Genomic DNA, 26468 nt, shown 5'->3' with positions numbered 1-26468 from the left:
AAAAGAAAAATCCAACCAATTACTTACTCTAGTCGTCACGCCGAGCTCGGTTAACGGCTGGTATAACAGGTTCTAAAAGAAAAAAACAACAAATTATGTCACGTATTCAAAGATACTATGTTAATTACAGCTTTTCTGTTTCACTTTCTTTTTTTTAGTTCCGAATATAGGTACAACTTTTTCAAAGATTTCTTAGATAAATGTATTTATATTGTTCGTCTGATCACACCATTAGCGAAACACTTCACCGATTTCTTAAATAGAGGCACTTATATTGCTCGTCTGATCACATCGTTAGCGAAACGCTTCACCGATCTCTTCCTTAAGTCAATTATGTTTTATTACCTTTCCAATTTTTGCTTTCGGGTGAAAAGTTATCCAGTTGCCTTTGCTTCTTACTTGTGAATCAATTGCCATTACTTCACCTTCCTTCGCTAAGTTCACTAGAACTTCTCCATCTCCAAGAACTTCCTCCTCCACCAAGACGTTCTTCAAACCGCTCCTACAGCTCTTCAACCAAAACTCCTCTTTTTTTTCAAAATTCACCTTCTCCTCCTAAATTCTCTCGCCCAAGGAAAAAAACTCGCTGCTGCCTTTTACTTCTTCTTCCACTCAACTTCTCCAAAATCCAATCCAAAAATCTCCTCCAACCCCTCTCCTTAGATCTCCTTACTCCCGCGGAATTCTTACAGAAGGGACATCCTCTAAAAGAATAACTGGCCGGAGGATGTCGAGGAAGGGTGGGAACCTCACCGGCCGCGCCTCGTCCAAGATCTGAGGCGGAAGGGACGGCAATCGGGAAGGTGATCCGTCGTAGATTTTCCAATACTTGATCGCGGCACTCGGGTCCGGAGACAAACGGCTCCACGCGCGCGGTCGAGCCGTTTTTTTTTTATTTTCCAATTTAGCTCGCGTTCTGGTTTTATTCGATAGGCCGTCGCGAATTCTTACGTGAAATTCGATTTTAAAATCCGGTGCGGACCCACGCACCGGTAAAGACACGTTATTTTTAGTAATGAAGCGTGAGGGATCAAAGCGCTCAAAGGACCCCCCCCACATTCCCGAGCCTGGCTAGCACAGAGGCGTGCAAGAACGTGTCGACCGAGAGCTTTGATAGAGCTGCAATCTTCGTGGGCGGACCTTCACGGTCAAATTTTGCCAAATTGTTTAGTTTTTTTGGGATAGCTCTGCCCTCTAGGTCGTTATCGGCCACTCAAGGGATCGACTGGATCTCGTATCTCCACTCTTATCATTACAAATGGCGCCCAACGTGGGGCCCAACATTTCCTGGATTCAGGCATAATTTATTATTTACAGGTTTCCTGAATCATGTGGAAGATAGCCTATTCCGGCTCACAACTTCGTTTGGTGGTGTCGGATAGAGAATCAATAGATTCTCAATATTGTTCCCGGCTAGGCTCCACGTACACTTGTCTTCAGATTTCTAGTTTTAGGTTTCACGCCTTTTTCCCCGGAAGCAAGTGTTCCTAAGCCTCAATTTCCTCTCCCACCTTGTAACGTAGAGTTTCCTGCCCTATCCTTGGTAGAATACCAAAAGAGCTAGTCGTTTGTTGTGTTTGTCTTGAGACTTAACGTCTCGTAGGTGATTGCCTCCCAGAAGTCTCTGGATCTACGGGCCTTTGCGGCTATAAGCTGAAAGGTATTGCCGTCCGAGCTTCTGAGGAGTGTCCTTCCCTACCTTAATGTGAAACGGCTATCTCTTCGTTTCGGAATTTTGAAGAAAATTAAATATTCTTTCTTCTTCGTAGGGATGAAGTGACGGGTGAGATGGATCCTTGATGGAATACGGAGGTAGTCGGCTATATGCTGTACCGTTCCGTCCTCAATGATTCATCTTCACTTTGTTCTCTGACTCCAGACGAGGAAGATTGAATTCTCGTGTTCCTTTTTTGCTTGTTCTTTTTATCTAATATTCTGCGACGGGGAGCAACTCGATTGTTGTCTCTTCTTGGAAAACACTGTGTGTGGAAGTTCAACACACAGATGGAAAAAATTTATGAGGTTGGGATGGCTTTTTGGTCATCCGAGAGTTTTGCGGGAGTTGACTATGGAGTGAACATTTGAAGAGAGAGGAGTCCTCGTAATACATTTTTTCTTTCTTCTTTTTCATTGTTTTCTTTCTTTTGCCTTGTTTTTTTTTCGCTTCTTTTTCTTTTTGATTGATTCGACAAGTTTCATTTTTTTTTTTTGCTTTCTTTTATATACTTCGTTTTTGTTTTTTTTTCTTTCTGCTTTTGCAACTTGTAATTTCGCTTCTTTTTCTTTTTTCTTGGACTTCCTTTTGGTAGTTTCCGATTTTATTTAGTTATTTTTTTTTTACGATATGTCACATCAAAGAGATCACGGGTCTCGCGACCTTTATCGCCTTCCTTCCACGTTACCTCCAGGTCAATGGAGCTCAGCTGAGCTTGACCTGCCAGCACGCCGTGACGACTGACGGTGGCATGAGGCGGCGAGGAGAGATCCTGTGGGTTGGGTTGATCCTTCCATGCGGGATGTTAGGGCGACGGACGCTTCACGAGTTGAAGGATTGGTTCGAGAGCACTGTGTTCCGCTTCGAGACTCGAACCAGAACACGCACTCAGTGCATCAGGCAGCTCAACATCAGCCTGCTTCAACTCGTGCAGTAGATTTTGAGGACAGACGTGACCATGGACATAATAAAGATAATTTTTACACACCTGACCATAGACGTAACGTTGATTTTTACGGACTTGACGATAGGTCCGGATCCGAGAACTTTCAACGACATGACGACAGATCCGGACTCGACTATATGTACGATTTTACTGTTTCTGACGATGACGATTCGCCGTATGGATGCCAGTCACGACCGCTTAATACAAAATCAGCGGATCGTGTTTATTCAATTTTGGCATCCTGGAACTTGGTTTTTGATGGCACATCGAAAACTTTGCTCATCAACCAATTCCTGTTCCGCGTGGAGGCTTTGACCAACACAACCTTACAGGGGGATTTTGGCCTGCTGTGTACTTATGTACACACCCTTTTCAGAGGCAGAGCAGCAGATTGGTACTGGGACTATCACCAGTCTGTCGGACGAATCGAGTGGACCTCTTTTCGTGAGGCTCTTCGCCATGAGTTTAAGGATTCTCTAGATGACTGGGATATCCTTGAACTGATGAGGGAGCGCATGCAAGGCCCATCCGAAGATTTCGACAGTTATTACAAAGCTGTGCGTTCGCTAGCCAATAGGCTAGAAAACTCCTTAACGGAAGATAAATTGGTAGAGTTGCTACGTCGTGGGCTGAGACCTGACGTTCAGAGGCAACTTCTCTATTTTCCGGCTAGTACGGTTCGCGAGCTGCGTAAGTTAGTGCAGCAGAGCGAAATTTTAGAGGAGCGTCTCTCAAGCAGGCTCTCTCACCAATTACACAGCTATTCTGCTGAATCTGAAGAGGGTGTTGACATAAAGGACATCTCAGGAAATCCTCAGTCTGAGATTCATGATCGAGATTTGGACTTGGTCTGCTGGAATTGTCGGCAGATTGGACATTTGTTTGAAGACTGTTGGGAGGATCCCAAAGTCTTTTGTTTCGGTTGCGGGCGCCCCAACACTCGTAAGCCCGTATGTCCAAATTGTCGAGTTCCAGAGCCCAGCCCCAGTCATCAGGGCGTTCCTGCATTGGACGCACGTGACTGCGTAGGCATTGCGACAACGTCTTTCATAGTAACTCCGAAAGTTACCGTGTTGAAGCGGTCCGATAACTCAAACATGACCTACCCGGATTTGACCCCACCACCAATTATTTCAAGGAAACCGATGCTTTCGGTTCTGAGGCCGTTGCACGTAAGACTGCAACAATATCAAGCGGCCAGAGAACGGATCTTCGGAGTAGCAGAGATGGCGACGAAAAAACCGAAGCGTTCAACTCTTCGCTTACGCCACTATTGGATGCGAATAATGCGCAACCGTCGTCTTTACTACTCTGCCATTCTCACGAGTCGGCCCATTAATGATATTCGCCCGTATGCGGATGTCACAGTCTTGGGTGAGCGTGTTTCAGGACTGATTGATACCGGAGCCACTGTAAGTTGCTTAGCTTCGGATTTCGCCCGGAAAATTATTAACGACGGTCGGTACAAGTGGGAGAAATTACGCATCGATCTCAGGACAGCTGACGGGACTAGCCACTCGACAGTAGGCAGAGTGTCAGCTGACATCACGTTTCGTGATCGGACGGAATCGATGTCGTTCCTCCTTATCCCGTCGTTAACGCAAAATCTTTACCTTGGAGCTGATTTTGTGCGCAAGTTCGATCTCGCACAGGACTTATTTGTACCTTCCATTTGTTCAATCGAAAATGTTGAGAACGTCAATCAACATCAGTTGACGACACACCAGCGAGCAAGGCTCGATGCTGTCATTGGCAGTTTTCCATCTTTCGAGTCGGAGGGCTTAGGACGTACAAGTCTCACGACACACGTCATCGATGTCGGCGGTAACAAACCGATTAAACAGAGACACTTCTCAGTCTCTCCCGCCATCGAAAAGCTCCTCTACGAAGAGATTGATAGGATGCTGGCTTTGGGAGTCATCGAAGAATCGCAAAGCGCCTGGTCTTCGCCAGTTACCCTTGTGGTGAAACCTGGTAAAGTGCGACTTTGCCTTGATGCACGTAAAGTGAATAGTGTAACAGTGAAGGACGCTTATCCTTTACCTCTCATCGAGGGGATTTTCAGTCGTCTCTCGAAGGCTAGATTCATTACGAGTTTAGATCTGAAGGATGCGTTCTGGCAAATTCCTCTGGATGAGGCGTCCAAGGATAAGACTGCCTTCACCGTCCCAGGTCGGCCACTCTATCAGTTTGTGACCATGCCGTTTGGGCTCTGCAATGCACCTCAAACCATGCAGCGACTGATGGATAAGGTCATCCCTGCTCACTTACGTCATCAAGTCTTTGTATATTTAGATGACTTGCTACTTATTACAGAGACCTTCGATCAGCACCTGCTGCTCTTAAGCGAAGTGGCTCTCTGTATGAGACGCGCTGGCTTGACGTTGAACATCCGGAAGAGCAAGTTTGTCATGAAGGAAGTTCGATACTTGGGGCACATCATCGGTAACGGGACGATTTGTACCGATCCCGACAAGGTACACGCCATTAAAGATTTTCCGCGGCCGAAGACCGTCAGGCAACTGCGGCGGTTTCTTGGGATGTGTGGGTGGTATCAGCGATTTGTGCCAAATTACGCTTCGCTGACTGCACCGTTGACAGACATGCTGCAGAAGAAGCGTCAGTTTTGCTGGTCTGAGGAAGCTATCTCGGCCTTCGACGCTCTGAAAACGAGTCTCTCCTCGGCTCCAGTTCTGCACAACCCCGACTTCTCCAAGCCTTTCGCCATACATTGTGACGCAAGTCAACATGGCATAGGAGCGGTGCTGATGCAGAAGACAGAGGAGGGACATGAAGTTCCTATAGCGTATATGTCGAAGAAGCTTACACAGCCTCAGCGAAACTACACTGTCACTGAGCAAGAATGTCTGGCAGCGGTGGAGGCAGTGCGCAAATTCCGAGCGTATGTTGAAGGCACAACATTCGAAGTGGTAACTGACCACGCTTCGCTCAAATGGCTGATGAACCAGTCAGACCTTCACGGCAGACTGGCCAGATGGGCACTGAAGCTTCAAGGATTCTCGTTCATCATTAAACACAGAAAGGGATCACAACATCTGGTCCCGGATTCTCTATCTCGCATGTATTCACCAGCGGAGGTGGATGCTTTGGAGAGAAATGGGAACAACGCAGACGTGGATTTTAATTCACCACATTTTCGGTCTGCGAACTATTTGCAGTTAATAGAGCGTATTAGGGAGAATTCCAACAAACTCCCTGATCTGCAGGTATGCGATGGGTTGGTATACAAACGAACCAATCATGCTTCAGGAGATGAGATGCAGGAACAACAGGCTTGGAAGCTTTGGATTCCGGAGGAGCTGACGATGGAGGTGATCACCCGTGCCCATGATCATCCTTTGAGTGCACATGGGGGGGTTGGTAAAACCTTGGGTAGACTGCGGTTGTGGTTTTATTGGCCTAAAATGGTTTCACAGGTCAAGGACTATATCCGCAATTGTGAATCGTGCAAGACGTCAAAAGCTCCCAACCAAACGCTCCAACCTCTAATGGGAAAAGCGCTCATCTCCGATCGGGTATTTCAACGTTTGTATATCGATTTGATCGGCCCATACCCCAGATCTCGCGCCGGAAATATCGGAGCAATAGTCGTTCTCGATTCTCTCTCAAAGTTTTCATTTGTGGAGCCGATTAAACGGTTTACCGCAAACGTGCTGACAGAATACTTGGAGAAGAGAATCTTTCATGTGTTTGGAATCCCTGAGTCGATCACATCTGATAATGGGGTACAGTTCAAATCCGTGGCTTTCAACGATCTTCTGAACCAGTATGGCATTCAACACATTTACACCGCTTTATACTCCCCGCAGGCAAACGCCTCGGAGCGAGTAAATCGCTCACTGTTGGCTGCTATACGCGCTTATATCGGTCCTGATCAAAGAGATTGGGATAACAAGTTGTCATCCATCAACTGTGCCTTGCGTTCAGCGAAACACGTCTCGATAGGGACATCACCCTATCACGTCGTTTTTGGGCAAAGCATGGTCACCCATGGGAGTACCTACGCCCTCTTACGACGCCTGAACGCCTTGCCTGATGCGACCTTGGAGATCTGTTCTCAGGATAGACTTGCTATTCTGAGAGCAGAGGTTCAAGGGCGAATCCTTCGGGCAAGAGAGACACAGGAAAGGGGTTACAACTTACGATCCCGAGCTCGTGAATTTCAAGTCGGAGATATCGTGTATAAGCGGCTCTTCAACTTAAGCAGTGCAGCAAAGCGATATAATGCCAAATTGGATCGGAAGTTCGTGAAGGCGAAGGTCATCGGTCGAGTCGGAACGGTTCAATACGAGCTGGAGGACATGGAGGGTCGTAACCTGGGCATCGCTCACGCGAAGGACCTCAAGGCCTAATGTGGGTTTGGATCTCGGTCTACCTTTCCCTGTAACCGCCAACACCCAGCCGCTATCAGCAGTGAGGCCCTCACTGGTCTTCAGCTTTCTTTCCTCGAGCGGGTCTCGAAAACCCAGCTGCCCTGTAGTGACCGCGGCTGCGCGACGGGAGCGGAATTTCATTCGGCTCTTTCTTAATCAATTTGCTTAAACAATGCATTTAATAGTGTGCAATTGCCTTAAAGTTCGCCGCAGATTGCACATTATTCAATGTATTCAAGCGAATTGATCTTGACAGGAGGAGAATGATTTGCCGCATCCGCAGGCGCATGCGTATGTTGCCGCAACATTGCCTAGCGAGTGAGAAAGGCTATGTAGCGGGAATAGAAGCGGTGCACGAAAAGGCAGCGAGAATGTTGCTGGGAGGAGGTTTTTGGCGGGAAGAAAAAAACGGGAGAGTTTTGGTTTGAGATCGAGAGGCGAGTGGTTGGAGGAGATTTTTGGATTGGATTTTGGAGAAGTTGAGTGGAAGAAGAAGTAAAAGGCAGCAGCGAGTTTTTTTCCTTGGGCGAGAGAATTTAGGAGGAGAAGGTGAATTTTGAGAAAAGAGGAGTTTTGGTTGAAGAGCTGTAGGAGCGGTTTGAAGAACGTCTTGGTGGAGGAGGAAGTTCTTGGAGATGGAGAAGTTCTAGTGAACTTAGCGAAGGAAGGTGAAGTAATGGCAATTGATTCACAAGTAAGAAGCAAAGGCAACTGGATAACTTTTCACCCGAAAGCAAAAATTGGAAAGGTAATAAAACATAATTGACTTAAGGAAGAGATCGGTGAAGCGTTTCGCTAACGATGTGATCAGACGAGCAATATAAGTGCCTCTATTTAAGAAATCGGTGAAGTGTTTCGCTAATGGTGTGATCAGACGAACAATATAAATACATTTATCTAAGAAATCTTTGAAAAAGTTGTACCTATATTCGGAACTAAAAAAAAGAAAGTGAAACAGAAAAGCTGTAATTAACATAGTATCTTTGAATACGTGACATAATTTGTTGTTTTTTTCTTTTAGAACCTGTTATACCAGCCGTTAACCGAGCTCGGCGTGACGACTAGAGTAAGTAATTGGTTGGATTTTTCTTTTATTTTATTTTATTTTCTTTTTTTTTATTTTTTTTTATTTTTAAATTTTTCATTTGCCTTATTATTTCTTTTTTTTGAATTGGTATAATTGTATATTTTATTGTCAACTTTGTGTTAATAGATAATATCCTAGAATTTTTTTATAAATAATGAATTTTTCGTAATCGGAAGTAGTTTGAGGACTCCCTCTCCTTAGTTCCTCCTTTTTTCCCGCGGAATTCTTACAGAAGGGACATCCTCTAAAAGAATAACTGGCCGGAGGATGTCGAGGAAGGGTGGGAACCTCACCGGCCGCGCCTCGTCCAAGATCTGAGGCGGAGGGGACGGCAATCGGGAAGGTGATCCGTCGTAGATTTTCCAATACTTGATCGCGGCACTCGGGTCCGGAGACAAACGGCTCCACGCGCGCGGTCGAGCCGTTTTTTTTTTATTTTCCAATTTAGCTCGCGTTCTGGTTTTATTCGATAGGCCGTCGCGAATTCTTACGTGAAATTCGATTTTAAAATCCGGTGCGGACCCACGCACCGGTAAAGACACGTTATTTTTAGTAATGAAGCGTGAGGGATCAAAGCGCTCAAAGGACCCCCCCACATTCCCGAGCCTGGCTAGCACAGAGGCGTGCAAGAACGTGTCGACCGAGAGCTTTGATAGAGCTGCAATCTTCGTGGGCGGACCTTCACGGTCAAATTTTGCCAAATTGTTTAGTTTTTTTGGGATAGCTCTGCCCTCTAGGTCGTTATCGGCCACTCAAGGGATCGACTGGATCTCTTATCTCCACTAAATATCATTACATTTCTTAACCGGACAATGTTTGTTTGAGGTACCAGATGGTAATACCAAAGGTCGTATCACGCATAAGTGGCAGTTGGTGCAGAAATTAAAGCAATTTGGCCAGCGATGAAATCAAGAGTACTTGACGCAACTGCAGCAGAGGGCAAAATGGTTCTCATCAGAACTAAAAATGCATTGACCACTGGGCAGAATCATAGCGTTGCATCCTAGAAGCGATGGCTTAGTTAGAGTCGTAACCATCAAGACGACTCACAATTTAATAAACGCCCCATCACCAAAATGTGCCCGCTATCGAAGGACGAACAAGTCACCAATTGGACGCTACAACAGAGTAAAGGACGCCACATCAATCAGGAGCCATCGACTGCGAAGGCATCGCCAAGAGTGAAAACGAAGGATGCAGCCCAGAGGTAGTATCTTTAAAATATCAAAGGTTATGTTCACGTTGGTAACCGTGCTCGCCTGTTCGATCCCATCAAAAGCCAATTACACCGTTAAATACCCGGAGGGAGTTCACTATTCTCACGGCAAGTGCCCTAATCACCAACAACATATTCAGGCAGCATACGCTAAACCCACCCAACTGTTACTCAATACCACACAAGACATTGCAAAAGTCCACCTCATCCCGGAGCCGATTCTGAAGCTTGATGAGTCGGCAAGCAATGTGGCAGTCGCAGATGCATCCCCGACAGCTAAGAAAACACAAAATACTTCTTGGAACCAGCGCTGGATTAGGTTTTCTGATCATCGGTACAATCTTGATTGGCGCGATAGTAAAGATGCGTGCCGGTCGTACCTCACAACCTGGCACAGTTCAAACTCCAAGCACGAAATGGTACCAATAAGTGCAACCCGCCATTACAGCAGTAGAAGAAACAGCAGTTCTTGGCGGATAGAATGTACGATTACGTAATACTTGATGTGTAATGTACTTTTTGTCGATACACTTAATTTGCATATTATTTGTTTGTACGATTACATGATGATTTAATTAAATATTTCTATAACCAACTAGCTGACCCGGCAGACTTCGAACTGCCTCAATCGATTTGTCAGCTCGAACGATAATATTATGGCTATCAGATGGCATTGTTATTCTGATGCAGAAACATTTGTAATTCATAGACAATGGTTCTCTTCACTGTTGGATTGTGAGCACAACGATTATCAACTTCCGCATCTGAATTCCCCATAAAATAAATTTGTAAAAATTGATAATCTGCATCAGGTACTGGTAACAGTGTCCCCAATAAGTTATAAATTTATCCTTGTATCTGTAATTTTTAAAAATTTGTCGATTAATTATTTCCGATACATACATTTTAGTACATATTGAATATTATAAAAAAATATTCTGGTATATAATACCTTGAAAGTGGGCATGAAATTGTCCTGTATAATATGTGTAGCGCCAAATGATATCATCAGGAAACAGCTGACATATTTCTGAATGTTTGCCAAGAAGTGCTTAGAATCATTTTCAATCCCAGAAACTAAAGATCGTAAAGGATCTGGTGGTGGGAGCAATTGTGACAATTTTACTTTGCCTCCAGCACAACATAATCCAGTAGATTCATGAGTGTATTTTAACGCCTTACAATATTTACAAATTATTTTCATTTCCCCAATTGTTACCGATTTTTCAGCACTATAATCAATTGCCGGATCATAGTGCAATGCAGCTCGTTCAAGAATCACAGGAGCATTCCGTCTGCGGATTCGATCAATTTCATTATGTCGTGATTGCTGTTGTTGTGCACGAACTCGTTGCATTGTAAGCCTATCTACTTCATTATCACTCACTAAATAACGCAATTCTGACATAGCAATACGACTATTTTCTTGTTCTGTCTCTCTCTGGTCATTAGTGCGGTTAGCACGTGAGATAACTCTTCGCACATTTGATTGACTGCGACGACCTAAGTCAGGTCTTCTCTTTGGCATCGTAAATTGTAAATAATCAAAGTGAGAAAATTTTTCGCTCACTTAGCAGTAAAGTGTTACAATCACAAAATATCAGAAAAAAAGCACATTACCTGGAATGTCACTATCGCAAAGGATCGCCAAAGTAAAGAAAGTTCTCGCGCACTCATAGATATCGTAACGGAATATCGTAATACTTCTTTCCGTGTTCTAAAGTGCAAGAGGATGGATTGACATATTAGTTGGTTGTCAAATCTAATGTCAAATATTATCGTTGCATTCAGAAATTTAATTTGTAACAAAACTTAATATCTAGTCTAGGTCTAGGTAGTCTAGTTTGGTCTTGAAATATTTATGGAAATTCAGAGAAGGTTTAAACGGTGAGAAACAAAAATACTAAAAACAGAAATTCTATTTTCCAATACAACATGTTCTGAGCTGTGAAACATTTGATGTCTTCTGTCTTTTTAGAAATAAAAGATTGTCACTTGGTTGTAATATGAGGTCCGATGAACATAGTGGGTGATTGAACTTTATTGAATATCAATAAAGTTCAAATTGACTCTAAATTTTATTTAGAAAAAAAAACGTTTATATGGGAAGAATGCTGGGTGTAATGCTGTTTTTAGGGTTTTACCGGCAATTATTCGAATTTTTCTCACCTTTTAAACCTTCCCTAGAAATCCACGGACATTTCAAAACCAAGATAAGATAAATCGAACAGCAATTGATTTTTAAGGTTTTGTTTGTAAAACTGGCTGTGTGTCTTTTTGTCTGTCTGTCTGTCCGTCACACGCATTTTTCTCAGAGACGGTTATAGCGATTGGCACCAAATTTGGTAGAAAGGTGGGAACTGTGAACGCTCACGCATATAGTGAGCTACATCCTTTTACGACGAATTTAAGGGGGGTTCCCCATACATGCAAAGGGGGTGTAATTTTTTTTCATCAAATATAGTCATGTGGGGTATCAAATTAAAGGTCTCGATTAGTACTTTCCGAAGCCGATCTTAGTTTTGACATTTGTTGGAAAGGTGGGGGGGTGCGGGGGGTTAAAAGTGGTCATTTTTTTAACGAACCCATTTTCAGAAACTACCCAACCGAAAAATCTGAAAAAAAAGCAGGGGGCTGTCACTATATGGTGCCTAGTCTCCGAAATACCCTCCATACCGATACCTGTTCAAATAAAGTTAATAATAGTACATTACTATAATTTTTAGTAATTGACAGGAAAACCCCCCTTAAGTTCACCCTAGAATCACAAAATTTTGCAACAATATAGGCTACAGCATAGGGCATGATGCTGCCAAATTTGGTGAAAATCGCACTATTACTACGAAAGTAATACTAGGTCAAAGCTGTCGCTTCTCTGCAAATTCGAGACTATGTATGTCAATATCACTTGAAAGTGGCTATTTTCACATAATATATGCATATTTTGCGTGCTACATGCTAACACCCAAATCTCTTTATAAAAGAAATACACAAAACCTTTCATACCTGAAGCATCTAGCTTCCGGTTTCCCGACTTGTTACATATAAGATGTGTAACAATATGGTCGCTTATTGCATATTTAACTTGTATATTGTTTAGGAATGTGCGTACTCAACTGTACATAATTGTGCCAGGTCAGAAATATTTCAGCATTGATGGTGTAGAATTCGATATAAGCATATATGATATTAAATAAAGGCCACAGTTCAGTTTAACGATCAAGAGGCTACATTTAGCAACTTATCAGGTCTTCGTGGCACTTAAGCCAGTTTTGTTACGGAAGACATATGTAACAAACAAAACCCCTGGCGCAACAATCCATATTGGATCAGGGCCTTGAAGTATATTAGAGCACTTCATTCAAGACCGTAACGGTACTTAATAAATGTTTAATCATTAGGAAAGATACTTTCAACTTAAATTATTGTTCTTAAAACTATCAAAATTAAAGCTATTTGCATTATCTAATCAATAATTTATTCAAAACTACTACAAATATTTCTTTAAAGTAAGCTGAAAAGGACTAATTTAAACTTAAAGCAATTATAACTACTATATTCGCTCTTAAGGGTAATAAAACAACCGGCAATTTAAATTGAAAAGAAAAAAAATGTTGACCTTCGCTTTTCTTTCGATGTCTTTTCTATGTAGTACTTTTTTAGTCAAAACTTCGCATTTATTTTTCAAATTTTTTGTTTTCTTATTTTTCTTTTCGATTTATATATTTCTTTTTCATTTTTTTTTACAATAATAATATCCATAGAATGAAGAAGTAATTCAACAGTTGTAATATTAAGAAAGAGACAAAGAATAAAGACCATTCCTGTCAAGATATATGAACGCTTCGGCAGGAATGAAGTCTGTTGTGAAATCTGAGTCTGCAGCAGCAGAATTGTTCGCACTGATGAAGTGGTTCCCGAAATACCGGCATTTGCAAGAATAAATATCTACACCAACGAAAAAGAAACAACAAGTTACAAACAACACCGCATAATTACACTCAGACTGTTGTGAGAGTTTTCTCGAAATATACATCATTTGTGTAGAACGGCTTCGAAACCCAAGAGTTCTCGGCATGGGAAACGAATCGCACTATATGACTCCGAATCAATCTGACGATAACTGTGTCGATTCTCGGCACAACAGGAGCTGTATATGATACATCACCTCATTAGTTACATAATGTCCATAATTTGACAAAGCAGTCCAATTAAGCTCCGTGCAAGCACGCAGGTATTTCCTTTCAATGATCCTTATTTTCTCCATTTGGCTAGCACTCTAATTAAACTAGATACGACACCCCTAGGTGAGCACCGGTCCACCTAAGATGTGGAGCATAAAAGAATCTTCGAAATGACATGAATGCCTTGCGATCGCTTGATAGCGCGACTTTTGCGTGCTCCTTAAATTGGAGACGCTCGTCAAGACGCACACCCAGGTATCTAACGCACTTCTCATGACGAATCCGCTCACATCTATGCTAGTTCGAGACAATGTGGAAATCGCTCTAAATCCTTTTTAAGTTCCTAGTGGCGTACGCCAAGGAATTTGGAAACAGAATCGTTTCACACTTTTGCACGTTGATTTTCATCCGCCAGCTGTTCGTAAAGAACTTTATATCATTGAACATCTTCTGAACTTCAACTACAAAAAGTACTACTACTACTACTAGTGAGAACATATAGGGGGGCCAATACAGACTCAGATCAGTATCTCGTTGGCATGGTGCTCTGAGCTCGAATAACAACACCACCCAGAATCCCCTCTGACAATCCGGTGAGAGTTAACACTGAAGCCATCCACACCACAACCCTCCGCAACACCTACAAGGGGGAAATGGTTCCCGCAATAATCGCAGTGAACAGAAATTCTCAAGATGGACCATCAACAAATGATCTTCACAATCGCCTGAAGAACGTTATCATAAATACAACCACAAACATACTTGCCCCCAGCTGCAAAAGAAGTCGGAACGGCTGGTTCGACGACGAATGTAAGCTAGCAACGGAACGGAAGAATGCTGTATAACGAGTAATGTTACATTCCCAAAGAACGCGGGCACGCGCAGAGACTTATCGCGAACTCCGTCGAGCGGGGTAGCGATTTCACAGACGGCAAAGGGAAGCCTGGGAGAACCAACAGGTCTGTGAACTAGAAAAGTACAGCCGATGGAATTACAGCCGAATTGATTAAATATGGAGGCCACCAGTTACACCAAGTGGTTCATCAACTTATGCTCAAGGTATGGGGCAGCGAATCAATGCCTGACGATTGGCAACGAGGCATTATCTGTCTCATACATAAAAAGGGAAATATCATGCAGTGCAGCAATTATAGAGGTATCACGTTGCTGAGTACCATCTATAAGATCATCATCATCATCAACGGCGCAACAACCGGTATCCGGTCTAGGCCTGCCTTAATAAGGAACTCCAGACATCTCGGTTTTGCGCCGAGGTCCACCAATTCGATATCCCTAACAGCAGTCTGGCGTCCTGGCTCACGCCATCGCTCCATCTTAGGCAGGGTCTGCCTCGTCTTCTTTTCCTACCATAGATATTGCCCTTATACTTTCCGGGTGGGATCATCCTCATCCATACGGATTAAGTGACCCGCCCACCGTAACCTATTGAGCCGGATTTTATCCACAACCGGACGGTCATGGTATCACTCACAGATTTCGTCATTGTGTAGGCTACGGAATCGTCCATTCTCATGTAGGGGGCCAAAAATTCTTCGGAGGATTCTTCTCTCGAACGCGGCCAAGAGTTCGCAATTTTTCTTGCTAAGAACCCAAGTTTCCGAGGAATACATGAGGACTGGCAAGATCATAGTCTTGTACAGTAAGAGCTTTGACCCTATGGTGAGACGTTTCGAGCGGAACAGTCTTTGTAAGCTGAAATAGGCTCTGTTGGCTGACAACAACCGTGCGCGGATTTCATCGGTTGTGATTTTCGACCCTAGATAGGAGAAATTGTCAACGGTCTCAAAGTTGTATTCTCCTATCCTTATTCTTGTTCGTGTTTGTGTTTGATCAGTGCGGTTTGATGTTGTTGGTTGATTCGTCTTCGGTGCTGACGTTGCCACCATATATTTTGTCTTGCCTTCATTGATGTGCAGCCCAAGATCTCGCGCCGCCTGCTCGATCTGGATGAAGGCAGTTTGTACGTCTCGGGTCGTTCTTCCCATGATGTCGATATCGTCAGCATAGGCCAGTAGTTGGGTGGAATTGAAGAGGATCGTACCTCTTGCATTCACCTCAGCATCACGGATCACTTTCTCAAGGGCCAGGTTAAAGAGGACGCATGATAGCGCATCCCCTTGTCGTAGACCGTTGTTGATGTCGAAAGGTCTTCAGAGTGATCCTGCTGCTTTTATCTGGCCTCGCACATTGGTCAGGGTCAGCCTAGTCAGTCTTATTAATTTCGTCGGGATACCGAATTCTCTCATGGCCGTGTACAGTTTTACCCTAGCTATGCTATCATAAGCGACTTTAAAGTCGATGAACAGATGGTGCAACTGTTGTCGATATTCCAACAGTTTTTCCATCGCCTGCCGCAGAGAGAAAATCTGATCTGTTGCTGATTTGCCCGGAGTGAAGCCTCTGTGGTATGGGCCAATGATGTTCTGGGCGTATGGGGCTATCCGGCCTAGCAAGATAGTGGAGAATATCTTATAGATGGTACTCAGCAACGTGATACCTCTATAATTGCTGCACTGTGTGATATCTCCCTTTTTATGTATGAGACAGATTATGCCTCGTTGCCAATCGTCAGGCATTGATTCGCTGTCCCATACCTTGAGCACAAGTTGATGAACCACTTGGTGTAACTGGTCGTCTCCATGTTTAACCAATTCGGCTGTAGTTCCATCGGCTCCTGGCGACTTACGATTTTTTAGCCGATGAATTGCACGGACTGTTTCTCCTAAACTTGGTGGTGGCAGTATTTGTCCGTCGTCTTCAGTTGGCGGGACCTCCAACTCGCCGATGTTCTGGTTGTTCAGTAGCTCATCAAAGTACTCAACCCATCGCTCCAATATGCCCATTCTGTCGGAAATCAGATTTCCCTCTTTGTCTCGGCAGGATGAGCATTGAGGTGTATAAGGCTTCATCCTGCTGACTTGTTGGTAAAACTTCCGCGCCTGGTGCGGTTGCTCCCTGTACTTTTCTAAATCACAGACTTGTTGGTTCTCCCAGGCTTCCCTTTTCCGTCTGTGAAGTAGCTTCTCCGCTTGACGGAGTTCGTGATAAGTCTCTGCGCGTGCCCGCGTTCTTTGAGAATGCAACATTACTCGGTATGCGGCATTCTTCCGTTCCGTTGCTAGCTTACATTCATCGTCAAACCAGCCGTTCCGACTCCTTTTGCGGCTGGGGCCAAGTATATTTGTGGCCGTATCCATGATAACGTTCTTCAGGTGATTGTGAAGATCATTTGTTGATGCTTCATCTCCAGTTCCTCTGTTGACTGCAGTTATTGCGGTATCCAGTTCCCTCTTATAGTTGTCGCGGAGGGTTGTGTTGTGAATGGCTTCAGTGTTCACTCTCACCTTATTGTCAGAGGGGATTCTAGGTGGTGTTGCTATTCGAGCTCGGAGCACTATGCCAACGAAATAGTGATCCGAGTCCAAATTGGCCCCCCTACATGTTCTTACATTCATCAAGACTGAGAGGTGGCGGCGTTCGATCAACACGTGGTCAATTTGGTTGAAAGTGGTCCCGTCTGGAGAGGCCCATGTATGCCTGTGGACCGCTTTCCGTGCAGACCAGGTACTTCCAACAACCATTTCGTATGACCCTGCTAATTGAATAATCCGCAGTCCTTTATCTTTCGTTTTCCGTGTAAGCTATGCAAGCGAACGTACCGCCTGAATACGGGCTCCTTCCCTACTTGGCTGTCAAAATCCCCAAGTATGATTTTGATATCATATCTGGGACAGGCTTCGAGGGTTCGTTCTACTGCCTTGTAGAAGGTATCCTTCTCCGAGTCTGCAGTCTCCTCTATCGGGGCGTGAACGTTAATGAGGCTTATATTTCTAAACTTGCCTCGCAAGCGCAGAGTGCATAGCCGTTCGCTTATACTTTCAAAGCCGATAACAGCAGGTCTCATTTTTTGGCTGACTATGAAACCTACTCCGAGCACATGGTTTACTGGATGACCGCTATAATATATGGTGTAGTGGCTCTTCTCCAGGAAACCGGTCCCTGTCCATCGCATCTCTTGCAACGCTGTTACATCAGCCCTATATTGGGACAGGGTATCGGCTAACTGCTTATCAGCTTCATCTCTGTACAGGAAGTGCACGTTCCATGAGAAAATGCGCAAATCGTTGTTCCTTTGTCGTTGCCGGGTCCGTCGTTTTAAAATCCGTCCTATCCGAGGCTCCTGTTGTGGCTTCGTAACAAGTTGTTTTCCGTGTAGGGTTGTCAGCCCTACCCAACCCCCAACCTGGAGGACCAGTTGCTACAATTTGTCTCGTTTTTAGGCGCGGGAGACTCGCCTTCATCCTTCTCCTTCTGCAGCTTTTCGTCAAGAAAGAGCTCCCAGCGGTCACCACGTGGAGGTGGAGATAGGGTTTGGTAGTAGAGCTGTTGGTGTTGGTTCAGCAGGCATTTCCCAGGTTTTATGCTCCATCGTGGGTACCAATCCACGTTTCGCCCCGGGACCTATGCTACCCTTTGACCACCATCTATAAGATATTCTCCACTATCTTGCTAGGCCGGATAGCCCCATACGCCCAGAACATCATTGGCCCATACCAAAGAGGCTTCACTCCAGGCAAATCAGGAACAGATCAGATTTTCTCTCTGCGGCAGGCGATGGAAAAACTGTTGGAATAAGGACAATAGTTGCGCCATCTATTCATCGACTTTAAAGTCGCCTATGGTAGCATAGCCAGGGATAGAAGTCGGTATCCCGACGAAATTAACAAAACTGACTACGCTGATCCCGACCAATGTGCGAGGCCAGATAAAAGCAGCAGGATCACTCTCAAGACCATGCGACATCAACAACGGTCTACGACAAGAGGGGGAGACGTACAAACTGCTTTCATCCAGATCAAGCAGACCGCACAAGATCTTGGGCAGCACATCAAGGCAAGGCAAGGCAAGACAAAGTATATGGTAGCCATGTCAGCACCAAAAACCAGCCAATCAACAACATCAAACCGCACTGGTCAAACGGGAAGAATAAATATAGGAGACTACAACTTTAAAACCGTTAATAACTTCTCCTATCTGGGATCGAAAATCACAACCGATAACATCTATGACGATAAAATCCGCACAAAGTTCTTGGCTGCCAATAGAGCCTATTTCAGCTCACAAAACCTGTTCCGCTCGAAACGTCTCACCATAGGATCAAAGCTCTTACTGTACAAGACAATGATCTTACGAGCCCTCATCTATTCCTCGGAGACTAGGGTTCTTAGCAAGAGAAATTGTGAACCCTCGCCGCGTGAGAAATAAGAATCCTCTGAAGAATTTTGGGCCCCCTACATTAGGATGGATGATTCCGTAGCCTACGTAACGACGAAATCTATGAGCGATACCATGACCGTCAGGTTGTGGATAAAATTCGGCTCAACAGGTTGCCGTGGGCGGGTCACTTAATCCGTATCGATGAGAATGATCCAGCCCGAAAATTCTATAACGGCAATATCAATGGTAGAAAAAGTAGACGAGGCAGGCCCTGCCTGAGATGGAACGATGGCGTAGGCCAGGATGTCAAGCAGCTTTTAGGGATATCGAATTCGTGGAACTCGGCGCAAAATCGGGATGTCTGCAGTTCCTTAATAAGGCAGGCCTAGACTGGATATCTGTTATGGCGCGGTTGCTGATGATACAGCATACTACAAACTCCGCCATGCTATTAACATGGTATGCTGGTCTAAAGCCCAGGAAAATGAAGAGGCTTTGAGGCAATGTACTTAATACCATCCTCAGTAAAACAAAAATAAAATGCTGAGATCAGCGAACGAGATAAATAAAGTATAGTTAGAGTTATTCCACTATGTTAAATCCTACCTGATCTCTCTGGGTGACAGGTCCCGCGGCAGGCCGACCAAGAAAATACATCCAATGTTGTTGGAAACAACATGATCGTATCGAGTAACAAGCCTCGGAAAAATGCTAGGACCTCAGTCGACGCGGCAGGACCGGCCCCAGTTGTGTTGAGAAGTGGGCAAAGGCTCTTGACGCATGCACGGCGTAAGGACGTAAGTAAGTTAGTCCGAACAAACAAGTCTGCACGCTAAATGTTGGTACCCTAAATGGAAAGACCGAGGAACTCGCATTGATATCTGCGCATTGCAGGGAACCCCATGGTCTGGTGCCAAAAGCTGCGACATAGAACGTGAACGCGGCGAAAATGGTTATAAGCTTCTCAATATTGGTAACCCACACACTCAATATGGTGTTGGCATTGCCATCTTAGAGGGTTTCCGTGATACCATTAAGGAAGTCGAATGATTGGATGATCGGCTGATGAAGCTCACCATTATATCAGCTGATCGCACTATTCACTTCTTCATCGCGTAAGTTAAATGATTGTGATTTAATTATCAAAAAAAAGTATAATCTAACTCCCGTTTTAATTTCATTAGAAATTTTATTTATAAAACAGCAAAGTATGGGATATGTGTTTGTGACAACGTTATTTCGCTATTATGTGAAATATATTCGGCAACGATGCAGCTACGTACGCCGCAGTCATTTCCATTTTCTTGGTGCGGGATTTCTTTGATGTTTTCCTTTACAAAATCGGATGTGTCAAATGGTTCCTTCCGTTTATCCAATGACTCGGGTTGCAAATAATTTTTCAAAGTATCGAGTAATGCTCAATTCGGCGTACCTAATGAGATGTAGTACTTGATTACCTTATTTTTATGTCAATGGTTGCCAGGTACCAATGTAGCTGATTAACGTGAACTGGGATTAAAGTCACATCGTTCGAAAAGATATCCACTTTTCTGGTCCATCTTTTAATCGCACTATAGTCGAATCGTAGAAGTTGCGGTACGAAAAATGTACTCATGGCATATACCTTTAATCCTCCTCGAGTTTGTTGTTCACTCCGCTCCATAATAAGATTCAAGTAAAAATTGATGATATTATCATTTAGCCAATTGTTTTCCATTAATGTTTTTATGTCGCTTCTAGTAATATTTATGCCAAACTTTGATATTAGTACATCCTTGTCTGAACCTTGAGATGTTGCCTCATTGATCACGGCTATTTGCTCATTGGTGAATTCTGGAAATTCATTTATATTTCCATTCTTTTCATTTTCTGAATGGTTACTGAATTTGAACAGTCTTTTGATTGACCCTCATAAAAGTTTTTAAGTTTATATTTCCCAAATTTAGGCTGCTCTTTGTGCCTAACGTATTTATAGTTTTTACTAAATCATTCTTTTCTGGTTTCTGTGTACACCTGTCGGTGTTCATTTCTCTTTAGTATAATTTTCTTTCTTTGATAGTATCATGGTTTACTTTATGTTCCATGACATCCAGAAGAGTGAGTTTAATTGCGGAATGATAACTTGTGTTATAATATTTTATTGCTAGTAGCATTTGTATCCGTATAGGGCGTTTTTCCTCGAAATTTAGTGCTCAAAACCTTTCGGTGATTGTGTTGTGAAATCTTAAGGTATCAGAGTTCCCAGTATGGCTGTTGGGCTTTGTTAAATGATATTGTATTTTCTGTTCTTTAAAATATTCTTTTATATAAATTGTATTGAACCCATTGTCAGGTATAAACTTGTTTTCATTTCCTCTGATTGATAGAAATCGTATTATTTTTTCAAGAAAAGTGTGGCTATTTTTATCTTCAAAATAGACTGCATGTTTGGAAAATTTATCGATGAAATTTATAAACGGATGTTTGAAGATTGAATAAATATCAGCATGACTGATTTCATTAATTGTTGAGGCGGTTTCAGTTGGATGAAATTTTTTCTTGATCGGGTTCCTATCATATTTTGCTCCGCTGCAAGTATCGCAATTACTGATTATTTGCTGGACTGCAATTTTGGGTTGTACATTTTGGTTTTGATTCCCTCGTATGTTGGTATTATCCCAGAATGTCCTGACTCATTTTTGTGGTACAGAGATATCTGTTTACGGAGTCCTTTACGTTTGACTAATTTAGTTGCGTCAGCACCTCTGTATAAATTGATTATGATTTGTTGCAGTTTATTATATTCGTGATCGTTAAGATACGAATAAATACCTACTTTTCCTTTGGTAATATATCTACGTGGAATATCACTAAGATTTTCATTTTCGAAATCTTCTGTATCCACGAAGATTTTTGAAAGGACCATGAACTTTTTTGGTTTTAGTATAATTTGGGTTCTAAAGCGATTTATTACTGTTTCCAAAATAGGTATATGATTATCAAAATTTTCCTTTTGTGAGTTTGGACTTCTATTGATTCATCATGGCATTCACCTCATCTTCAGATGGATTGTTCCACTTATCTCCGAATATGTCGTTTATTTCGAGAGCTGGTTCCTGAAGTAAATTGATTTCTTGTGTGTTACAGTAGATTCTGATTAGAAAGTCCGCTATGCGGTTGTCTTTCCCTTTTGTGTAATCAATTTTCATATTATACCCTCCCAGTGAAATTAACCACCTCTGTAAGCTTGGGTTAATATCCTTGCCAGTGTACTTTGTTTGGAGCCATTTAATTGGCTGCTGGTCTGTTTGGAGGTCGAATTCCTTACCAAACAAATAGGGTCGAAAATATCGTGTTCCCCAAACTATGGCAAGTAACTCTTTCTCGATCGTTGAGTAATTTTTCTCATGGTTGTTAAGAGATCGAGATGCGTAACATATAAGATGCTCCCACGGCGAAGTTGCTAGCATCTGTAACTAATTTAAATTTTTTTGTAAAGTGTGGATATTTATGAATGGGGTGATTAGTAATGATTTCCTTCAATTTATCGAAGGCTGCTTACATAACAGAAATCATTTCTGTTTATCGTCATTCCCCTTTTGAGGTATCTAGTTAGAGAGTATGCAACTTTTGGGTAATCCTTAATAAATTTACGATAATACCCAGTTACTCCCAGGAACTGCTTAATTTGTTTGGTGGTGGTAGGTAATTTTAAGTCACGAATTACTTTGATTTTGTTTGGGTTCCTTCAGGGGTTAAAATATGACCAAGATATCCAGTTTCTTTTTTCAGGGAACTGCATTTATCTATTTGAATTTTTAAGTTGGACTCCTTCGACCTATCAAATACTTTCCTTATACTATTTACGTGCTCCTCAAGCGACGTACTGAAGATTAAAATGTCGTCGAGGTAGACCACACAAATTTTATTAATTAGACCTTTCAGAACGGTATTCATCAACCGTTGATAGGTTTATGGTGCAATCTTCAATCAAAATGGCATTCTGATATATTCATAATGACCAAATGGAGTGGAGAATGCCGTTTTTTTCTGTCCTCGAGGTTCACCAGGATTTGGTAAAATCCCTTCGCTAAGTCAATGCTTGTAAAATATTATGTTCTCCCTAGTTTATCGAGGATGCCCTCAATGTTTGGTATAAGGAAGCGGTCGCTGATTGTGACTTCGTTTAGGCGTCTATAGTCTATAACAATGCGCCATTTTTGGGTCCCGGAATTATTCAATTTTTTTGGAACGATCCATAGTGGACTGTTATAAGGAGAATTGCCGTGCGTAATAACATCCTGGTCAAGCATTTCTTTAATTTGCTTGCCAAATTCTTCCTCATGGATTTGAGGGTATCTATATATTTTAGAATATATAGGGTTATTAACATTTGTCACAATTTTATGTTGTGTTTCATGAGTGCAAGTTAATTTGTCACCTTCTCTATAAGAAAGGCTTTGAAATTACTTTAAAGTTTTTAATATGGCTCGTTTTTCGACATAATTTAAATGATCGAGATTAAGTTTATCGATTGTACCGGATTCTAGGTTGCAAATTTCGTTTATGATGTAAGGGTCGTCCTTATACTCGAAATAAAGTTTATTGTTGCTGATTTCTATTTAACCCTTGGCTAAATTGATTTTTGCCTTTAGAGGGATAAGAAAATTTGTTCCAATGATACCGTCGAATTTGCGGCCTACTAACTCCATCACTTTCCATGAAATAGTGTAACGAATATTGAATTCGTCGGGTATACGGGTTACTATTTTGTTGCGAACTTCACTGATACCATTTAATGTTGTGCAGCAAAGTGATTATGGAAGTTTTTCTAGTGGGTACTTTTTTAAAATGTTTGGTTTGCCAATACTTACTGCTGCTCCTGTATCAATCAGAAACCTTAGTTTGGTATTATCTATAGTTAAAGACACTAAGGGTAAGGTTTTTCCTGAGGCCCTTCCTGAAAATTTATATCTCCCTGGATATTTCCAACTTCCATAAGTTCTGAATTGTCAAAATTGTATTGTCATGTTTTAAATTGTCTAGAGTTTTTGTTGTTAGATTCTTTACTATTTTCAGAGCTATTGTTATCGAACTTTCTGCACTGTTCTGAGTTTGTGTTTCGTAGAAACTGTCCTGAGTTGTCTGTATTATAATTTGAATATTTTTGATTATAGTCGTCGGTTGGCTTGGAATTATAATTTTTAGTACGACTGGAATGGTTGTATTGGTTTCGTTGGGAGTTATTTTTGTTATTATTATTATCATGGTTGAAATTGTTATTGCAGCGATTTGGTTTGAAATTATTATAATCACTGTTTGGTTGTGGATCGTTACTACGGTAATGCGATTGGAAATTTTTATTTCCAGAATTTTTAAAGTTTCCATTTCTGAATTTTTTTCTATTCACGTCACGATTTCTATTTTTGCGATAACTACAATGAATTACTTCCGTCTCGTCTAACAAACCTAAATCATCAAATTTATTGAAGACCTCAATTAAGGACATATTTTGAGGAATGCTAATACGGTTACTACCAGTAAGCATATCCTTAACGACATCTACTAAATTTTTATTATTATTTTCAGGTGAATAATTTGTGGGTTTATTGTCGTCGAACTCATATAACTCATTTAAACTATTGCAAATTATTCTAAAGTTATCAAATAATTCACGAGGAGTACTCATTTTAAGAGATCGGCATTCATCCGTAATCGCCTAATCGCCTAATCGCTGAATACACCGCTTGGCTTCTCCTTGTACTTTTTCTTTGATAATGATTATCAATCCATGTCTAATCAAATGCTCGTTGTTACTACATAGAGAAATTATGTTTTGCACACCGTTGATAAACTCCGTCGACATATAATTTCCTTCGCCAGTAAATGTTTTAATATGGCTAAATCTGTTCAGAATTTGGTCCGTTGATAACTCCAATTCCCTTATCTCTCCCTGTTGCAACCGCTGTGGTTGTTGCTGATATTGTTGTAGTTGCCGCAGACTTTCGATGTCGTGCTGGTATTGGGCGTGTGAATCCTGCAGTGCCTGTCGAAGCGCTACAATTTCTATTTCTGGGTTCGCCATTATATTGGATAGGTTGATTTATGGATCGGTTGTTGTCGGTTGTTAATTGACCTCGCTGATCGCATCAAAACTAATAACGCTCAAAAGGTTTCCAACCGGCACTAAGACTAACTTAAACATGATTACAAAATTGTATTGTACCGTGGCGCAAAAATGCAAGGTTGCATAAAATTGTTTCTCGAGATTCCAGCATTAGGAATTTGAAATTTATTCCCATTATCTAAATTTGCAAATTAAGCAAACAACTCAAATGGAGAATAAAAACGAACGAAACGAGGTGATAGTGGAAATGGAGAGACAGCTGGCTGCGTTTATTCGCAGCACGAAAATGCGCCGTTCGCCCCAGCGCCCAGCGACGGACGCAACAAGGGCTGAAATACCCGACGAGACATCGGGACGCGCAGACGGAGAGAAAGACTCGGAAAGTGATGCGGCACCTGCAACACAGATAGGAACCCAGACCATACCGCACAGTGCTATAATTGGGGAAAGAGGCACAGTGGAAACTCCCGAAACTAATAAAATGGTTTCGAATATTAGTCGAGTGGGAGGACTGTCGATTACTCTGGCGCAAGTTGAAGAGGAAAGACTTATTAAGAAATGCACGGCAGTTGTGAAGCACATGTGATCTTTGACGTTCCTCCAGAAAACCGTCGGTAAGGGGGTGAAAAACGGGCTAATGGAACTGAAAGAGCTCCTGGACAGGATTTCATACTATAAGCGAACATGGAAAGTAAGACAAAATCCGCAGGAAGCAGAAACAACCGCGCTTCCCGAGGAGAACACCACGAGTACCAAACGGATCGCTGACAGCCCATTGCAGAGCGAACTTGGTAAAAAACGAAAGGAGGAAGGGACATCAGAAGGAGACTTCACTCAGGTACTCTCCAGGGCTGAAAAGAAGAAGGCGAAGAGGATCAAAAGACAACAACACGTCGCGCCATCAGAAAAACCTCTGCCTAAAACTAAGGCGGACACGAAGGACGGAGTGCTAAAAGAAAAGGTGGGGAGACGAAGGAGGACTAGACCGCCAGCTGTGCTTATTAAGCCGACGGAAGGCAAGACTTTTGCGGAAGTCCTCAGCGAAATCCGTTACAAAATCAAACCCGAAGACAACGGAGCGGAAGTGTCTTCCATACGTAAAACGAAGGGTGGTGGAGTCTTAGTCGAATTAGGCCCGAAGACTATAAATGAAGTCACGTTCCGTGAAGCAGTCAAGGGGCTTCTAGGAGAAAAAACTTTGATTTCTTGTGTGCTTTAGAAATCCGTGACCTTGACTGTCTCACGGAAAAGAACGAGATAGAAGAGGCCATCAAACGCGAATGCCCGGAGGTAACCAATGTCCGGATTGGTATCACCTCCGCGAACTCCCGAGGCCAAAAACTCGCTGTGGTAGAGGTTGCCGAGCAATACGCGAGGAAGCTTCTAAAGAGGGGGAAAATAAGAATTGGTTGGGTAGTGTGTAGGATACGAATTCGGGCCGCCCCAACCAAATGTTACAGATGTTTGGATTATGGGTACACATCTGCAATCTGCGGTCAGGCAGGCCATAAAGCGAACAGCTGCAATGAAAAGGAAAGCTGCGTCCTATGCAGGGACCGTGGCGTGACTGATGAGAGCATTTC

General features: G+C 42.7%; 2 protein-coding genes across 5 annotated transcripts in view; both read right to left on the bottom strand.

Moving 5' to 3' along the window:
• The window catches only part of LOC119655342, a 600578-nt gene that overhangs the window by 509847 nt on the left and 64263 nt on the right, over positions 1-26468 (bottom strand). The window lies entirely within an intron of this gene.
• Positions 23785-24447, bottom strand: LOC119653970 (homeobox protein 2-like). Its single transcript, XM_038059131.1, has one exon. The coding sequence runs from the start codon at positions 24445-24447 to the stop codon at positions 23785-23787; it is 663 nt and encodes a 220-aa protein (XP_037915059.1).

This window comes from Hermetia illucens, chromosome 4, assembly GCF_905115235.1.
Source record: "Hermetia illucens chromosome 4, iHerIll2.2.curated.20191125, whole genome shotgun sequence".
Lineage (NCBI taxonomy): Eukaryota > Metazoa > Arthropoda > Insecta > Diptera > Stratiomyidae > Hermetia > Hermetia illucens.
This window is presented reverse-complemented; position numbering and strand designations above follow the sequence as displayed.